Source organism: Babylonia areolata, chromosome 30 (genome assembly GCF_041734735.1).
Source record: "Babylonia areolata isolate BAREFJ2019XMU chromosome 30, ASM4173473v1, whole genome shotgun sequence".
Classification (NCBI taxonomy): Eukaryota; Metazoa; Mollusca; class Gastropoda; order Neogastropoda; family Buccinidae; genus Babylonia; species Babylonia areolata.
In genome coordinates this window covers 25,206,375-25,226,506 of record NC_134905.1, presented here as the reverse complement: position 1 = coordinate 25,226,506, position 20,132 = coordinate 25,206,375, and the positions used below count along the sequence as shown (strand labels likewise).

The 20,132-nt window shown below is 43.2% G+C and overlaps 1 protein-coding gene across 2 annotated transcripts in view; it reads right to left on the bottom strand.

Annotated features, from left to right (window-relative positions):
* LOC143275613 (uncharacterized) overlaps positions 1-20,132 on the bottom strand; it is a 67,484-nt gene that overhangs the window by 23,850 nt on the left and 23,502 nt on the right. Inside the window, exons 14-21 of one of the 2 annotated variants that reach the window (XM_076579852.1) lie at positions 17,770-17,861; positions 14,851-14,930; positions 11,841-12,027; positions 9,980-10,220; positions 7,356-7,465; positions 5,270-5,349; positions 2,790-2,988; positions 777-1,023 (exon numbers count right to left, since the gene is read on the bottom strand). In XM_076579852.1, coding sequence (XP_076435967.1) covers positions 777-1,023; positions 2,790-2,988; positions 5,270-5,349; positions 7,356-7,465; positions 9,980-10,220; positions 11,841-12,027; positions 14,851-14,930; positions 17,770-17,861 — 1,236 coding nt within the window. The remainder of the gene's footprint in view (positions 1-776; positions 1,024-2,789; positions 2,989-5,269; positions 5,350-7,355; positions 7,466-9,979; positions 10,221-11,840; positions 12,028-14,850; positions 14,931-17,769; positions 17,862-20,132) is intronic. The other variant, XM_076579853.1, reaches the window with a different exon arrangement.

Here is a 20,132-nt window from a genome sequence, read left to right as displayed (position 1 = left end):
AACACATTCCATGCATACATCATTCCAGTTTTTATTGTTGTTTTTATTACTACATTTCTGTACATCCATCTTATATAACATTAATAGTAATTCATTTTTATACCTATATATTTTTTTAAAAAACATTTTTACAAACAGAAGAAAGCTCAAAGTGCTTTAAAAAAAATGAGTACCTGTAAATCAGCCTTGTCACATCGTCCCAAACCTAACAGGACTACAGCAGCATTGTCATCAAAATCATTGTCATCCTCCTCCTCCATCATTTTTTAAAGTCCCAAATTCTGTGGCCTTTCATGCCCTGCTCTCCTAGTAACCTCAGTTTCAATACCCCTCCACTTCCGTGCTTGGGGTGAGTCCTGTCAATGTCTTCAGTGTCGGCAGATTCATGGGCGACTGGCTTTGGAGGGAAGCGGTGCTGGTTTCCACTCTGGCGGTCACACTCACTCGGTCTATTTCTGCAACTAAGCTACTATTGTCATCAGTAGGGGGCTTAGTAGGCGGTGTCCCAAGTACGTTAAATCAGAACAGACGATGCTGAACACCACCAAAAGTGACTCAGCAGCAATGCAGGGTCTCCTCTGGTGTGTGACCTCCTGGTGACCTGATGGTTCCCTGTGGACTGCCGACGCTGGAACTACGACGGACGAACCCGGGTGTGGCCGTGTATGGGGGAATCTAAATGAGCGGCGTGGGAGTAATGCCACTGAAAACGGTGCAGATGATGGGACAGAAAAAAAAAACAACAACAAAAAAACAAAAAACATCAGCACCTGTACCTCATCACTCTCTTCCTCAAGTTCCTGCCTGGCCAATTCAACATCATCATCATCATCATCATCATCGTTGTCGTCAGCAACATCGCTGCTCATGTCGGTGGTGTTGACTTTGATGAGTGCGACAGGTTCCACTGTTTCTTCTTCCTTCATGGTCAGGCTGTCCACGTCCTGCGTGTGTTCCCAGTAACCACTGTCCCTCTCTCGTTTCTTCACAGGGTTCCGTGTCTGGTCCTTGGTCTGTCTGTGTCTACACACACACACCACACATACATTCTGTACTGCGCTTAGCTCTGTTTACCTATTGGCCCTCTCTCGGTTTTCGTACCTGGTCTCTTTGTGTGGTCCTTTGTTCATGTCTACACACACACACATACATGCTGTACTGTACTGTACTGTACTGTACTGTGTTTCGTGTGTTCCCAGTAATTACTGTCTCTCTTTCCTTTCTTCCCTGGTCTCTTTGTGTGGTTCTTTCTTCATGTCCACACACACATACATACTGTACTGTACTGTACTGTACTGTGTTTCCTGTGTTCCCAGTAATCACTGTCCCTCTCTCCATTCTCACCTGGTCTCTTTGTGTGGTTCTTTCTTCATGTCTACACACACATACATACATACTGTACTGTACTATGTTTCCTGTGTTCCCAGTAATCACTGTCCCTCTCTCCTTTCTCACCTGGTCTCTGTGTGGTTCTTTCTTCATGTCTACACACACATACACCTGAGAATACTAGTTATTACCTGCAGTGTGTGGGTGTATGTATGAAACGGTGTATAAGATATTTTTTTACATTTGTATCTTCGTAATATTCGTAAAAGCTGCTGTTGACTTTTACAGTTATGGTCCCCATGTTGTTTACTTGTCTATGTTGTGATAATGCACCTGACCAAATTTCTCCAGTTGGTGTTCCCAGTAATCACTGTCCGTCTCTCCTTTCTCACCTGGTCTCTTTGTGTGGTTCTTTCTTCATGTCCACACACACATACATACTGTACTGTACTGTACTGTACTGTGTTTCCTGTGTTCCCAGTAATCACTGTCCCTCTCTCCATTCTCACCTGGTCTCTTTGTGTGGTTCTTTCTTCATGTCTACACACACATACATACATACTGTACTGTACTGTACTGTACTGTGTTTCATGTGTTACCATTAATTACTGTCCCTCTCTCCATTCTTCCCTGGTTTCCGTGTCTGGTTTCTGGTCTGTCTGTGTCTACACACACAAATGCCCCCATGCATACACACACACACACACACACACACACACACACAGAGCTCTGTAATGTGCTTTGTTGTACTGAATCACCCAGCACCCTCTTTCCCGCTCTCCTTTCTTCCCTGCTTTCCTTGTCAGGTCCGCTGTCTGTCACTGTCTACACACACACACACACATGCAAAACTGCATGTACACACACACACACATACATTCACTCACACACATACATACAGACATCTATACTCAGAACTCACACACACATGCTCCCATGCACACAAACACACACACAGGTTCGGACAAATCCATATGCGCTACACCACATCAGCTAGGCAGATGCCTGACAGCAGCTTAACCCAACATGCTTGTCAGGCCTTGAGTGCATGCTTATATATTTGTGCACCCATCAGAGTGGATTTCATTTTTACATAATAATGCCAGAGGACAACACTCTTGTTGCCATGGGTTCTTTTTCAGAACACAAAGAGCATGCTGCACACGGGACCTCGTTTTTTTTTTTTTAATCTTATCTGAAAGACTAGACGTCAGTTTGATTTTCCAGTCAGACTTGGGGAGAAAGGGCGAGAGCGGGATTCGAACCCACACCCTCACGGACTCTCTGTACTGGCAGCTGGGCGTCTTGACACGCACAACAACAGGCCTTTTCGTTACCTTCATCACCAAAATGGAACTTTATATTATTTTTCTCCATCACAGAGAAGGAGCAGTAGAACACACAAACACCCACCCCCCCAACGCACAAACACACAGCGCCACACACACACACACACACACCTGACGCCCAAGCGTCTCATCTTCTCCTGGCACATGGCCCCTGTGACGGAGCAGCCCTTCCTCCTCATGGCTGTGGCCACCAGCCTCCACTCCTTCCTCCTCCTCTTCTTCTTCACGCTGCCCCCGCCCCCTTTTCCCTGCAGCCCTCTGCACGTCCTGACCAGGCACTTCACCGACCCTGACGACCACCACTCTCGTCCTGAGGAAACACACATGCAGTACGCTGGGACTTTAGAAAGAGTGTGCCTTCTGACAATGTCAGTACGTCTGTATTTTGGACAGAATGCACTCCCCTACCCCCTCCATCCCTGCCTGTCAACAACAGTACATCTGTACTTTGGACAGAATGCACTTACTAACCCCCTCCATTCCCGCCTGTCAACAACAGTACATCTGTACTTTGGACAGAATGCACCCCCTACCCTCTCCATCCCCACCTGTCAACAACAGTACATCCGTACTTTGGACAGAATGCACTCCCCTACCCCCTCCATCCCTGCCTGTCAACAACAGTACATCTGTACTTTGGACAGAATGCACTCCCCTACCCCCTCCATCCCTGCCTGTCAACAACAGTACATCTGTACTTTGGACAGAATGCACTCCCCTACCCCCTCCATCCCTGCCTGTCTACAACAGTGCATCTGTACTTTGGAGAGAATGCACTCCCCTACCCCCTCCATCCCTGCCTGTCAACAACAGTACATCTGTACTGTGGGAAGAATGCACTCCCCTACCCCATCACCCCACCCCTGAGCACAGCAGAATGTCTGCTGTTTCGGAAAGCATGTGCCACAATAAACATCAGTACATCTGCACTTCAGAGAGTAAGTCACTCTAAGCACAACAGTATACTTCATACAAGGTCACCTACATTTCAGAAAGTCTGCCTGGAAAACAACTAAACTAAAGTAATTCAGAGTGACTATAGATCTATAAACAATAGTGCAACCGCACTTCAGACAGATAATGTGAAAGCAACTGCACATCTGTTCTTTTAATAGAATCCCCTCAAAAGACAACAGTACACCTGAACTTCTGCGTTCCTTGCTCATGAAAGTGCATCTGTACTATTAAAAAAAAAGAGAGAAAAAAAAAGAAGTGTTTCCCCGAACAGAACAGACATCTGTGATTCAGGGAGGTCATGAAACATTTAGACATTGAAAAAGAAAAAAAAAAAAAGAAAAAAAATAATGAAGGGAACTAGAAAATGTGATCTGTGTACAGTAACGACATGTTGTAAAATGCAGAAAACACCACACACACTGCACAGTAACGACACGTAAAATGCAGAAAACACCACACACACTGCACAGTAACGACATGTTGTAAAATGCAGAAAACACCACACACACTGCACAGTAACGACACGTTGTAAAATGCAGAAAACACCACACACACTGCACAGTAACGACACGTTGTAAAATGCAGAAAACACCACACACACTGCACAGTAACGACACGTTGTAAAATGCAGAAAACACCACACACACTGCACAGTAACGACACGTTGTAAAATGCAGAAAACACCACACACACTGCACAGTAACGACATGTTGTAAAATGCAGAAAACACCACACACACTGCACAGTAACGACATGTTGTAAAATGCAGAAAACACCACACACACTGCACAGTAACGACATGTTGTAAAATGCAGAAAACACCACACACACTGCACAGTAACGACACGTTGTAAAATGCAGAAAACACCACACACACTGCACAGTAACGACATGTTGTAAAATGCAGAAAACACCACACACACTGCACAGTAACGACATGTTGTAAAATGCAGAAAACACCACACACACTGCACAGTAACGACACGTTGTAAAATGCAGAAAACACCACACACACTGCACAGTAACGACACGTTGTAAAATGCAGAAAACACCACACACACTGCACAGTAACGACACGTTGTAAAATGCAGAAAACACCACACACACTGCACAGTAACGACATGTTGTAAAATGCAGAAAACACCACACACACTGCACAGTAACGACACGTTGTAAAATGCAGAAAACACCACACACACTGCACAGTAACGACATGTTGTAAAATGCAGAAAACACCACACACACTGCACAGTAACGACACGTTGTAAAATGCAGAAAACACCACACACACTGCACAGTAACGACATGTTGTAAAATGCAGAAAACACCACACACACTGCACAGTAACGACACGTTGTAAAATGCAGAAAACACCACACACACTGCACAGTAACGACATGTTGTAAAATGCAGAAAACACCACACACACTGCACAGTAACGACATGTTGTAAAATGCAGAAAACACCACACACACTGCACAGTAACGACATGTTGTAAAATGCAGAAAACACCACACACACTGCACAGTAACGACATGTTGTAAAATGCAGAAAACACCACACACACTGCACAGTAACGACATGTTGTAAAATGCAGAAAACACCACACACACTGCAAACCATCACTCACAAACCTGAAGACAGATCTCCAGCAGAAGATTCCGGACGTTCATTTGCAGCGCCGTTCATCTCTGACACGGGCCCTTGCCCTCTGCTGGCCCAGTCAGGCCACATAGCAATCAGAATCAGAATAATTTCATCATCTCAGCCAGTGAAATCAAGCATGAAGTGTGTGATACATACAGATTACAAGCAGTACAATCAGAATCAGAATAATTTTATCATCTCAGCGAGTGAAATCAAGTGTGAAGTGTGTGATACATACAGATTACAAGCACTAAAATCAGAATCAGAATAATTTCATCATCTCAGCGAGTGAAATCAAGCATGAAGTGTGTGATACATACAGATTACAAGCAGTACAATCAGAATCAGAATAATTTCATCATCTCAGCGAGTGAAATCAAGCATGAAGTGTGTGATTCATACAGATTACAAGCACTAAAATCATAATCAGAATAATTTCATCATCTCAGCGAGTGAAATCAAACATGAAGTGTGTGATACATACAGATTACAAGCACTAAAATCAGAATCAGAATAATTCTATCATCTCAGTGAGTGAAATCAAACATGAAGTGTGTGATTCATACAGATTACAAGCACTAAAATCAGAATCAGAATAATTCTATCATCTCAGTGAGTGAAATCAAACATGAAGTGTGTGATTCATACAGATTACAAGCAGTACAATCAGAATCAGAATAATTTCATCATCTCAGCGAGTGAAATCAAGCATGAAGTATGCGACTCATACAGATTACAAGCAGGACAATCAGAATCAGAATAATTTCATCATCTCAGTGAGTGAAATCAAACATGAAGTATGTGATTCATACAGATTACAAGCAGTACAATCAGAATCAGAATAATTTCATCATCTCAGCCAGTGAAATCAAGCATGAAGTGTGTGATACATACAGATTACAAGCAGTACAATCAGAATCAGAATAATTTTGTCATCTCAGCGAGTAAAATCCAGCCTGAAGTGTATGACACATACAGATTACAAGCAGTACAGTAAACTTTGGCTTGTACAAATTTCCATCTTGAAACAGATTCTGTCAATACAGGAATGAACTAATTCTCTTGCTCAATTCATTCATCAGATTCTGTCAATACAGGAATGAACTAATTCTCTTGCTCAATTCATTCATCAGATTCTGTCAATACAGGAATGAACTAATTCTCTTGCTCAGTTCATTCATTCCAGTGATTTTTCACCAGCTGACAACTCCATCTCAGAGACACAGTCAACAGCGAGGGTGGGATTGCGCTGGTTTCTTTTTTTCTGTGTCCATGGGCTGCAACTCTAACCTTCGCTTAGATAGATCTATGATTGGACTTGCACATGTATGACTGTTTAAAGCCTTCCATATAAGCAGCCAGACTCTGCTTTCAAGAGTAGAATGAGTTGATAACTGGTAAGAATTTCTGGCACAGACTCAACATTCTTTCTTTGTGTTTGAGCCTGAAAACAAGAATTTCAGACAATAGATTCTACATTCTTTCTTTGTGTTTAAGCCTGAAAACAAGAATTTCGGACAACAGACTCTACATTCTTTCTTTGTGTTTAAGCCTGGAAACAAGAATTTCTGGCACAGACTCAACATTCTTTCTTTGTGTTTAAGCCTGAAAACAAGAATTTCTGGCACAGACTCTACATTCTTTCTTTGTGTTTAAGCCTGAAAACATGAATTTCTGGCACAGACTCGACATTCTTTCCTTGCCCTGTAGCTTGAAAACAAGAATTTCTGACAACAGACTCAACATTCTTTGCGATTGAGCCTGGAAACTAGAATTTCAGACACAAACCCAACATTCTTTCCTAGCCTTAGAGCCTGTAAAACAATTCTTTTCTTTGCGTTAGAGCCTGTAAAACAATTCTTTCCTAGCGTTAGAGCCTGTAAAACAATTCTTTTCTTTGCGTTAGAGCCTGTAAAACAATTCTTTCCTAGCGTTAGAGCCTGTAAAACAATTCTTTTCTTTGCGTTAGAGCCTGTAAAACATTTTTTTTTTTTTGGGGGGGGGGGGTGGGGGGGGGGTGTGCCTTCTCAATGACTATCCAACCATGACGTGTGCGGTTCCTGTTTTACTCACCTCATCTCCTCCAACGCTCTGCTTCCACCTGGTGCTGGGGAGGGCTGGCGGACAGCACAGCCCCTGGTCGTCATGGTCACCCATTCCTCCGTCCCACTGCGTCCTTCCTCCTGCAGTGATCAAACTTACCATAAATGATCCACACCCCCTCACCCCATGTGGAGTGATGGCCTACAGGTAACGCGTCCGCCTAGGAAGCGAGAGAATATAAGCGCAACTGGTTCGGATCACGGTTCAGCCACTGATATTTTCTCCCCCTCCACTAGACCTTGAGTGGTGGTCTGGACGCTAGTCATTCGGATGAGACGATAAACCGAGGTCCCGTGTGCAGCATGCACTTAGCACACGTAAAAGAACCCACGGCAACAAAAGAGTTGTTCCTGGCAAAATTCTGTAGAAAAATCCGCTTCAATAGGAATAACAAATAAAACTGCTAGCAAGAAAAAATACAAAAAAAGTGGGTGGCGCTGTAGTGTAGCGACACGCTCTCCCTGGGGAGAGCAGCCCGAATTTCACACAGAGAAATCTGTTGTGATAAAATGAAATACAAATACAAATACTGCTGAACGTCATGAACATTTGTTTCTATTACTTTGTCGTCTTTATGACCAATGCTGTAGCGTGTTTCCTACACACTAATTAGGTGAGACATGCTAGGAAGGTGTGTCTTTTTTTTCTACCGCACGGCAAAAGTGGGTAAGTTCTCGCGAGTCAAGGCTAGGTAGCCTTCAGAGCAACTCTGCCGCGAGGTAAGGATTAAATCTACTACCCGCCTCACATTCATTTCATTGCTCATGTACTCCTCACCCTCACCACTCGCCACAAGCGTGCTCATGTTTCAGAAACTCATCTCTGCTCTCTCCTTCCTTGACCCAACCACTTAACTAAAGGAAATTTTCTATCTAAAATTACGTTTAAATAACATACTTATCGTGACCCAACTAGTGCAGACTCCGGCAGGGGTCTGACAATCCTGTCCTGTGCTAACTACTATCCGCCTATAGGACCCAAAGTGATCGCGAATCGATTGCGATTGTGCCTTAATTTTAGCCCGATCTCTCAATCGAGCCACATAATTTTGCGACCTGTCTGAAGACATAATTGGACACAAAACAGAAACGCCAAAGAATCGATAGACAGATAGATGCGAAAAAAAACTTAGCTGTATGAAGTGCATAGGAACAGGTGTCGAGATGGCTGCCGGAAAAAGAGGGCGTTAGCCAGGGGGACAAAGGGGAGGTTACCTACTTCCGGGAGGTTATTGGCCGTAGTACTTTCGTTTTCTCCGCATAGGCGGATAGTAGTTTGCACAGGACAGGAATGTCAGACCACAGCCGGAGTCTGCACTAGTTGGGTCACGGTTAAGTATGTGTAATTAAACCTGCTTTCCCTGCCCAGTTAAGGAGAGACAAACCTTGAAAACAGACTATGAACTGAAGTATGTTCAAAGTTTTCTCCCCTTCCAAAATTGGGAGTTAATTTTCTTTGTGATTTTTACCTCTACGGTGCCTCACAGACAAGGTTAACTCGTCGGCACAAATATGGCGATGAGATCAAAGGTCACAGAAATATCCGGACCGTTACTTGGTTTTCATTTGGATCACTGACAAAACCACTGGTGGCTTTAGACAGGGGAAGGTTTCTGGAATCTACTGACTGCTGGAAAGCAGGGATCTTAAGACCAAGAGGACAAAGGTCAAGGCCACCATTTGGTGAAACAGAATAAAAATCTTTTTTAAAAAAGCTTGACAAAAACCATATCTTGCTTCCATTTTCAACCAAACTTGGAACTGTGACTGGCTGTAGGTGCAGCATGATCCCTAACAAATTTTAAATCAGGGTTAATGGTAAAGAAATTGCATATGATATTGATAGAAAAAGTTTCTATGAACAAGAGAGAGAAGGTCTTGTGTATAATCTCCATGAAATTTGATACAATGATTGGTCATAATGAGAACAAAATCTGTATAAACAGACAGTCAAAGGTCAAGTCAAGGTCACAACATGGTGTTTTGAAAAATGTACTGTGATTTACTTTGGCCTGAACGTTAACATGTTCTAAATTTAGAGGACAAAGGTTCAGGTCACATCAAAATGTGTGTCCTTTTCCCCACATGACCAGGTTCGCGGGGTTATCTGGATAAAGCGATTATCACACTTAAGTCTTGAAGGACTTGCGTCTCTTGTTTTAACTGGATTTTAAAGCAAGTGACGGGAGCAACAGCCGAATGGTTAAAGCGTTGGACTTTCAATCTGAGGGTCCCGGGTTCGAATCTCGGTGACAGCGCCTGGTGGGTAAAGGGTGGAGATTTTTCCGATCTCCCAGGTCAACATATGTGCAGACCTGCTAGTGCCTGAACCCCCTTCGTGTGTATACGCAAGCAAAAGATCAAATACGCACGTTAAAGATCCTGTAATCCATATCAGCGTTCGGTGGGTTATGGAAACAAGTACATACCCAGCATGCACACCCCCAAAAGCGAAATATAGCTGCCTACATGGCAGGGTAAAAACGGTCATACACGTAAAAGCCCACTCGTGTACATACGAGTGGATGTGGGAGTTGCAGCCCACGAACAAAGAAGAAGAAGAAGAAGAAGAAAGCAAGTATTTTTCAAACATACCTTTGGATCTCGGCCGACGTCCCCTGCAGACTCCTCTACCTCCTCCTCCTCCCCATCCACTTCAGTGTCATCATCAGCAGCATCACTGCTCGCTTCAGTGTTGCCGCCTTTTTTGGTGGGGCTGGTCGCGGGGGGTTCCCCGAGTTTCTCCGCCACTGCTAGGTCATCCATGTCTTCCATGTACTCCCAGTATCGGAGCGGTTTGCTTCCAAACCTTCTCTTGATGTCTCTCATTCTGTGTCTAAACACACACACACACACACACATACACACAGACACACACACACACACAGAGGCAAAAGCACACACATATAATTACATGCTACTATAGCATCCACAGTCATTCTCACAGACAGACGCACTGACACAGACAATGAAGCAAAGGCTAAAACGAATCACCATTCCATTGTTGGTACAAATATCTACAATCCAAACGTCTCACAACCGACAATTTTGGAATTCATGCTCTTTCATCTTATTTCATGAAATACCTAGTACTGCAGACTCCCTAATTTCACCAGTTCACCTCTATTTTCCTAAACCCCTGAACATAATTTTGACTTAAAGTGCACGCAGAGCTAACAGTCCTGACAGCAAAGTGTCACGGAGAGTCATACATCTGTTCTCCTGATCTGGGGTTTGAATCCAGACACCACACAGTGGGCAGATCATACAGACGTACTGGTAAGGGTCTGCTGCAGCTAGCACTCCCTCCATCTACACGTACACACATTAGCTGACAACAGATCTCTTAAAGATCACGCAACCGATGTAAAAATTCTGTGGGATTATGAAAAAGGTGACATTACAAAAATACACAGCCCCACACCCTGACCCCTTTAACAAAATGCAGAACCCACAAAATGCAGAACCCCTTTAACAAAATGCAGAACCCACAAAATGCAGCACCCACAAAATGCAGAACCCCTTTAACAAAATGCAGCACCCACAAAATGCAGAACCCCTTTAACAAAATGCAGCACCCCTTTAACAAAATGCAGAACCCACAAAATGCAGAACCCACAAAATGCAGAACCCCTTTAACAAAATGCAGAACCCACAAAATGCAGAACCCCTTTAACAAAATGCAGCACCCACAAAATGCAGCACCCACAAAATGCAGAACCCACAAAATGCAGCACCCCTTTAACAAAATGCAGAACCCCTTTAACAAAATGCAGAACCCCTTTAACAAAATGCAGAACCCACAAAATGCAGAACCCCTTTAACAAAATGCAGCACCCACAAAATGCAGCACCCACAAAATGCAGAACCCCTTTAACAAAATGCAGCACCCCTTTAACAAAATGCAGAACCCCTTTAACAAAATGCAGCACCCCTTTAACAAAATGCAGCACCCCTTTAACAAAATGCCCCACAAAATGCAGCACCCACAAAATGCAGAACCCCTTTAACAAAATGCAGAACCCCTTTAACAAAATGCAGCACCCCTTTAACAAAATGCAGCACCCCTTTAACAAAATGCAGCATATGTACCTACATGAAAGGCTGATCATTTGTTCAGTCAAAACTGAATGAAGTGTTAAAAAACAAGATGGCTAAACATCACGTTTCTTAAAAAACACAACAAATCCTGAAACCAAGTAGCTCCACTGGTTGCCATCACAGACACATGAACACCCTCCATCCAATCTCATTCACACGGAGATAAACATAGAGATAATGAGGATATCAACCTGAACATGAGGTATCTCATTTTGTTATCACACACACACACACATACAGAGATAAACATGGACACAAACACACACACACACACACACATGAACTTGAGGTATCTCATTTTGCTATCGCTCGCGCGCACTCGCACACACACACACAGTGACACACACATACACACCTGAACTTGAGGTATCTCATTTTGCTGTCGCACTGCAGACCAGTGACGGAGTGGCCCTTCCTCCTCATGGCCACGGCCACCAGCTCCCAGGCCTCTCTTTTCATCATGGCCGGGCACTGGAACCTGGCCTTCAGTGACCTGTACGTCGCTATCAGGCACTTCACTGCTGCTGTCGACCACACGCCCCCTGACAACAACACTACATAATAATAATAATGATGATGAATATTTGGAAGCCCTATCGCCTGAGAGCCCAGAGCGTTTACAAAAGGAAATTTTCTATCTAAAATTACGTTTAAGTAACATACTTACTGTGACCCACTAGTGCAGACTCCGGCAGGGGTCTGACATTCCTGTCCTGTGCAAACTACTATCCGCCTATGCGGAGAAAACTAAAGTAGCTATGGCCGATAACCTCTCGGAAGTAGGTAACCTCCCCTTTGCCCCCCTGACCAGTGCCCTCTTTTTACGGCAGCCATCATGACTCCTGTTCCTGTGCTCTTCATACAGCTAAGTTGTTTTTTTTTTGTATTTTCTGTCTGTTTGTCGATTCTCTGGCATTCTTGTTTTTTGTCAAATTATGTCTCCAATCAGGTCACATAACTATACAGCTCGATTGGACGATCGCGCTAAAATTAAGGCGCGATCACAATCGATTCACTGACACTCTGGGCCCTCTCAACAACGCCAACACAAGTACACATACATACATTGATGCAGATACATTTCATAACATTCATTTGACTATGCGCATCATAAAATAAACAGGTGTCACACACACACACACACACACACACACACACACACACACGCACCCACCAAACATTCATACTGACACAGCCCCATTTCTCTTTCCACCCACCAACAATCACAGACAGACACACAGGGCGGAAAAACTAATCATAACAACTGTGCAAAAGGTGAGTTTTGAGAGCTGATTTCAACGAGGAGAAAGACTGAGTGTGCCGGACAGAATAAGGGCCCAGAGTGTTAGCGAATCGATTGCAATCGCGCCTTAATTTTAGCGCGATCACCCAATCGAGCTGTATAATTATGTGACCTGGTTGAAGACATAATTTGACAGAAAACAAGAACGCCAGAGAATCGACAGACAGGCAGAAAATATGAAAAAAAACTTAGCTGTATGAACAGTACAGGAACAGGAGTCATGATGTCTGCAGGAAAAAGAGGATGCTAGCCAGCGGGACAAAGGGGAGGTTACCTACTTCCAGGTTATCGGCCGTAGTATTAAAAAGGGAGTTTGTTCCAGAAGACAGGTCCAGTGAAAGAGAAAGCCTGGAGGAGGTGGTGGGTTGGCGTTGTTGAGAGGGCCAGAAGTAGAGGGCCCAGAGTGTCCGCGAATCAATTGTGATCGCGCCTTAATCTTAGCCCGATCTCCCAATGGAACCATATGATTATGTGACCTGGTTGAAGACATAATTTGACAAAAAACAAGAACGCCAGAGAATCGACAGACAGGCAGAAAATACGAAAAAAAACTTAGCCGTATGAAGAGCACAGGAACAGGAGTCATGATGGCTGCCGGAAAAAGAGGGCGCTAGCCAGGGGGGCAAAAGGGAGGTTACCTACTTCCGGGAGGTTATTGGCCATAGCTACTTTCATTTTCTCTGCATAGGCGGATAGTAGTTTGCACAGGACAGGAATGTTAGACCCCTGCCGGAGTCTGCACTAGTTGGGTCATGGTTAAGTATGTGTAATTAAAAAGGGAGTTTGTTCCAGAAGACAGGTCCAGTGAAAGAGAAAGCCTGGAGGAGGCGGCGGGTTGGCGTTGTTGAGAGGGCCAGAAGTAGAGGGCCCAGAGTGTCCGCGAATCAATTGTGATCGCGCCTTAATTTTAGCCCAATCTCCCAATCGAACCATATGATTATGTGACCTGGTTGAAGACATAATTTGACAAAAAACAAGAACGCCAGAGAATCGACAGACAGGCAGAAAATACGAAAAAAAACTTAGCCGTATGAAGAGCACAGGAACAGGAGTCATGATGTCTGCAGGAAAAAGAGGGCGCTAGCCAGTGGGACAAAGGGGAGGTCACCCACTTCCGGGAGGTTATTGGCCGTAGTTGCTTTCGTTTTCTCCGCATAGGCGGATAGTAGTTTGCACAGGACAGGAATGTCAGACCCCTGCCGGAGTCTGCACTAGTTGGGTCACGGTTAAGTATGTGTAATTAAACATATAATTATGTGACCTGGTTGAAGACATAATTTGACAAAAAACAAGAACACCAGAGAATCAACAGACACACAGAAAATACGAAAAAAAACTTAGCCGTATGAAGAGCACAGGAACAGAAGTCATAACCGCTGCCGGAAAAAGAGGGCGCTAGTCAGGGGGGCAAAGGGGAAGTTACCTACTTCCAGGAGGTTATCAGCTGTAGCTACTTTCGTTTTCTCCACATAGGCGGATAGTAGTTTGCACAGGACAGGAATGTCAGACACCTGCCGGAGTCTGCACTAGAGGGTCACGGTTAAGTATGTGTAATTAAAAAGGGAGTTTGTTCAAGAAGACAGGCTCAGTGAAAGAGAAAGCACGTTCCCCATACATCTGCACTTTACCACAGAACAGTCCTGAAGTGACCTGTATGTTGCTGTCAGGTACTTCACTGTGTTGGTGTTTTTAGGAAATTTTCTACCTAAAATTACTAAAATTTTGTTGCGTTTTTCTTTTCTCCTATAATTCCAAAATTTTCATGCCATAAATTATGTAAATGTTTTGTCAGAACTTAACAAATGAAGAAACAATCATAAATTATGTAAATGTTTTGTCAGAACTTACAAATGAATAAACAATCATAAATTATGTAAAATGTTTTGTCAGAACTTAACAAATGAATAAACAAATAACCTGAACTGGGTTCGTAACCATGTTTGCATTCTGCAAGGCAGAAAGCCATCATAAGACAAAAATATGTGATCTGGCACCGGGATAAACCAGAAATAAAATACCGCTCTTTCATCAGTAGAATACTTCCAACTTATCTGTGACAAACCTGAGATAGAAATTCCTGAAGAGGACTCCTGGTTTCCATCAGCATCACTCTCAGCTCTGTAGAATGATGTAGATTCTTGTCTGGAAACATGAAAACATAGAAATTAATTCATAATCAGAGTCTTTAAAATAGTACAGTCAGTGTCTTAAAGCCTGAGCTTGCTCATACACCTGCAGAGGCATTTCCACCATTTAAAAACTGGAAAAATATATTTTTTTAGTCTTCCTTGGACGGGCTTTTCAATGTTCATACTACAGTTATTTGTAACTTTAATGGCTTTGATTAACTCATTCTATACTGCCCGATGACTTCCTTCATTTTCTCTCTGTACTGGCTGTTTATGTTACAAGAAAAACATCTAAAAAAGAATGCAATTACTTACAGCAGTGAAATTTTGTGATAATATAAAGAACAGAATGGACTAACATTTTGCAAAGTTTCAAAGCACTCACTTAATTATTGACTGATTTATCATATTTGGAGAAAAAAAAATCTGTTTTTCACAACTGACATAAAGGGGGTGAGTTTTTCTCATATAACAGAAATTTTACAAAGGTGGTCTTTTGTAAACATAGACACTTCCTAACTGTAGCAATTGAACTGGCAAATGTGTATGCACAGTGGATATCCACTATAGAATCAGTTCGCATTCGACTTTGAGCCACAGTACTTGCCGAAGTTGATGGAGACGCCATCTTGTTAAGTGAGAGAGCAAGAAGGGTGACTGTACGCTCGCATGTATTGTACTCAAACAAACGCATTTTCAGCCACAATTAAAGTACAGGTACACTTTTGGGGGACTGTAGAACAGAGCTATGCCGTTTAGTTTTGCACAAAACCGTCAACCAATGAACTACAAATTTTTCAACTCGCGGTATGCTACAGCGTACCACAGTAACAAAGCGTTGTGTGCAGGAGGTACACTATAGAGTACCTTAGTACAGAAAGAGTTAATATTTGCAACTTCAGTGGCTTTGGTTTATATGTCTATCCTCACTGATTTATATTCTACCCTTACTGATTTATATGCTTAGCCTTACTGATGTATATACCTATCCTTCCTCTTGCATGGAAATGCATTTATCATGAATCAAAAAGTAGTTTCCTGAAATGAAAAACGTGTGTGAACCCTTTCCCACTGCATTCCGTCACTGTCCCCTTCCCAAATTCCCTTCACAGTGAACAACCTGTAAAATCCTCTCTCTCTCTCTCTCACACACACACACATATGCACACACATAATAATAATTATAATAACAATGGTACTTATATCGCGCTGAACCTTGTGCATAGACAAATCTAAGCGCTTTCGCACCAGTCATTCTCACGCATGCATAACTCTAAAACTGGAGAAACTGAAGACAAGGATGAGGCAGAGAAGGGAGGCTGTTTTGGGAAGAGGTGGGTTTTAAGGCCAGACTTGAAAGAGCTGAGTGTGGAGACTTGACGAAGCGAAAGAGGAAGTTCATTCCAATTGCAAGGTCCAGAGACAGAGAAAGAACGGCGGCCAACAGTTGAGAGTTTGAATCTGGGTATGCGTAAATGGAGTGAATCCGAAGCTGATCGTAGTGAGCGAGATGGAGTGTAGAGGTGAAGGCAGCCACAGAGATAGGAAAGGGCTGATTTGTGAATACATTTGTAGCATAGAGTGCTGATCTTGTACTTTATTTGGTGTGAGACAGGGAGCCAGTGGAGATGTTGCAAAAGAGGAGTGATGTGCATACACTTTATGCATTCACAGACTGCAGTTCCCAAAGTCATTCACGTCCACTGGTAGATCTTTTTTTTTTTACCAGTGTGGCCGTTTTCAGCCTTCCATGTTGGCTGTCATACTGATTTCAGGAAGCAAAATACAACAAAACACACACCTCACCAAACTCAGGTATGAGCCATAGTGGGGGCAGAGTCTGAATACCCAGGAGCTGAAGCAATCTTGGCTTGTTTTTTGGTTGTTGTTTTTTTTTTTTTTATCACAAAAACCAATCTTGGCGACATCATAAATCTGAAAATATTTATCAAAATAAGAACTCTGCAGGCAGAAGCATTTTAAGCTTTGTAACCACAAGACAGTTTACAATACATGTTGTGACTGGTGATTTCCGGCGCCTTCTGAGAAAAATGGAAAAGTTTGATAGAATGCTCTATGGTAATACTATCTTCCATAAACTATTCTGACAATCCCCAATGAAGAAGGTGTGAATTTGGGTGACTTCACCGATACAGAGAGTGCTGAACGCAGAGGAATGAAATCATTCAACATACTGGTAACCAACTGCAAGCAGCATGGACGCCGATTCCAAGTATCTCTGCTACTGCAGTGGGCGGAGTGTGTCAGCGACATCAAATCTAAGACACACACCCCCATCTCTCCTCCCCAGAAATTCTCTCCTCAGATTCACACACATCGAAGGAACTGTCTCTGGGGCTTTTCAAAAACGAAATTCAACAAACAGGCAGAAAAAATTTCTTGCCTGCTCACTTGATGGTTTGATTCTTTTAACAGTGTCGATACTTACACATACCCCATCACACTAAAAAAACCCAAAAAAACCCCCAAAAATATTCAGTCCATAAAGTACCTCACAAGAGGTATATCGTCAGCTATTAGGAATTCTTATTTGACTAGTTTTAATCTCTTCTTATGTTGCGCATGATTTTATGCCAGTGTTTACAATGAGCCTGTGATTGCACAACTTAATTTCCATGTGGATTAATAAAGTGTTTTTGATTGATTGATTGATTGATTGAATTCTTTTCAGTGTCAAAACCATCCCAGTACTCCGTCCGCTGCGTACTGCTCTTCGAGTTACCTTTGTCTCCCTTACCACTTTCCTTCTCCGCAGTTCTGTCCCCCCCGCCTGCCCGCCTCACACACCTACCCCACCACCAATGTTCCAGAACAGCTAATGTCTTCCAGACCTTTTCTCCTTGTATCTTCTGGCTGTTTTGGCTTTTCTTCTTTTCCTCAAGTTCAAGGTTACAGCGGACCTGTTAGTCTCTTCCGCTTCCTCCTGCACACAGGAAATGAAGGTTTGTAAGGAGCTTAGGTGGTTGTGTGTGTGTGTGTGTGTGTGTGCGTGGTGTGTGTGTGTGGTGTGTGTGTGTGTGTGTGTGTGTGTGTGTGGTGTGAGTGTGTGTGTGAATGTGTGTGTGTGTGTATGTGTGAATGTGTGTGTGTGGTGTGAGTGTGTGTGTGAATGTGTGTGTGTGTGTGTGGTGTGAGCGTGCGTGTGAATGTGTGTGTGTGTGTGTGTATGTGTGTGAGTGTGTGTGTGAATGCGTGTGTGCGTGTGTGAGTGTGTGTGTGTGTGTGTGTGTGTGTGTGTGTGTATGTGTGTGAGCGTGTGTGAATGTGTGTGTGCGTGTGTGAATGTGTGTATGTGGTGTGAGTGTGTGTGTGAATATGTGTGTGTGTGCGTGTGTGTGTGTGTGTGTGTGTGTGAAAACACACAGCTACAAAACAAAGACTCTGAATGAAGAAGAGACTGTAGCAGTTTTCACTGATCAGAACTAAAAAAAAACCCACAAAAACCCCTGCTTTCCCATTGCCTGTGTCATCAATGTATTCTTCCTTCTTGCGTTTCAGTTTTCAGTAACCACTAACAAGAACACTTTTCCCTGTGCTTTACAGCAAAACAACAAACACAACAACATAACATTCATGCATAAATGCCTCTCAATGTACTCTGCATTCAACAAAACACTGAACTGTTCTCATCATTTGGTGCAGAATTCCTAGGCTCCCATGAACATCCCCCCCACACCCCCTCCCACCCCTGCCCCCCATACTCCCGACAGTTTTTGGAAAAGCAAATCCAACTATTTCCTATTTTTCCATTTTGTCTGTTCTCCCAGATAAACTGGTGCAAAACTGATGAAGGTACACAGACTTTCCCTGCACACTGACACCTGTCAACTATCATTTAATATCATCAGTGATGACGAGACTTTAAACCCTTTCACCTCCAAGTTTCTGTGTGAAAAACAGTCCCCAGTGCCAGTCATTTCAGACCTGACGCTCTCTGTTGCATGATTCACTTTGTGTAAGAACACCATAGTGGACTTGTTCACTTCAAACTCAGTCAGTTTCAGTTTCAGTTTCAGTAGCTCAAGGAGGCGTCACTGCGCTTGGACAAATCCATATACGCTACAGCACATCTGCCAAGCAGATGCCTGACCAGCAGCGTAACCCAACGCGCTTAGTCAGGCCTTGAGAAAAAAAAGAAGAAAAAAAAGGTGAATAAATAATAGATAAGCTTACATAAATAAATAAATAAATAATAATTATGATATCAAACTCAGTCAATGGAGGGAAGGTCAGTAAATTTCTTTTGCGATCAGATGGATGGTAAGCAACGTGATTTGATTATAATGTTTCCTATTGGCTGCAGCTGTCAAGCTTTGTCACTGTGTGAAAAATGGTCCTTTTAACTTCACCCCTTGATGTCGACAGAAATCACCAATGACGGTAAACTGTCCAGTCGGCTAAAGTCTCCTATGGAGGTGAACTGTCTGGCTGACTGAAGTTGCCCATGGCAGCAAAAGAGTCAAACCACTGAACTGAATCCATCAACCCTGACCATGTTCTGACACACCTTTAATTCTGAACTGTGTTCCCGCACACCTTTGCTCCTGAAATATGTTCCCGTTGGTGTTCTTTACTCCTGAACACTCCTGAATTTTTTTTTATTTATTTATTTATTTTTAATAATTATTATTATTACTACTACCTTTTTCTATATTATAATTATTATTTATTTATGTAAGCTTATCTATTATTTATTCCCCCTTTTTTTTCTCTCTCTTCTCAAGGCCTGACTAAGCGCGTTGGGTTACGCTGCTGGTCAGGCATCTGCTTGGCAGATGTGGTGTAGCGTATATGGGTTTTGTCCGAATGCAGTGACGCCTCCTTGAGCTACTGAAACTGAAACTGAAACTACTCCTGAACTGTATTCCCACACACACCTTAATCCCTGAACTGTGTTCCCACACACACCTTAATCCCGGAACTGTGTTCCCACACACACCTTAATCCCTGAACTGTGTTCCCACACACACCTTAATCCCCGAACTGTGTTCCCACACACACCTTAATTCCCCGAGCTGTGTTCCCACACACACCTTAATTCCCCGAGCTGTGTTCGCACACACACCTTAATCCCTGAACTGTGTTCCCACACACACCTTAATCCCCGAGCTGTGTTCCCACGCACACACCTTAATCCCTGAACTGTATTCCCACACACACCTTAATCTCTGAACTGTGTTCCCACACACACCTT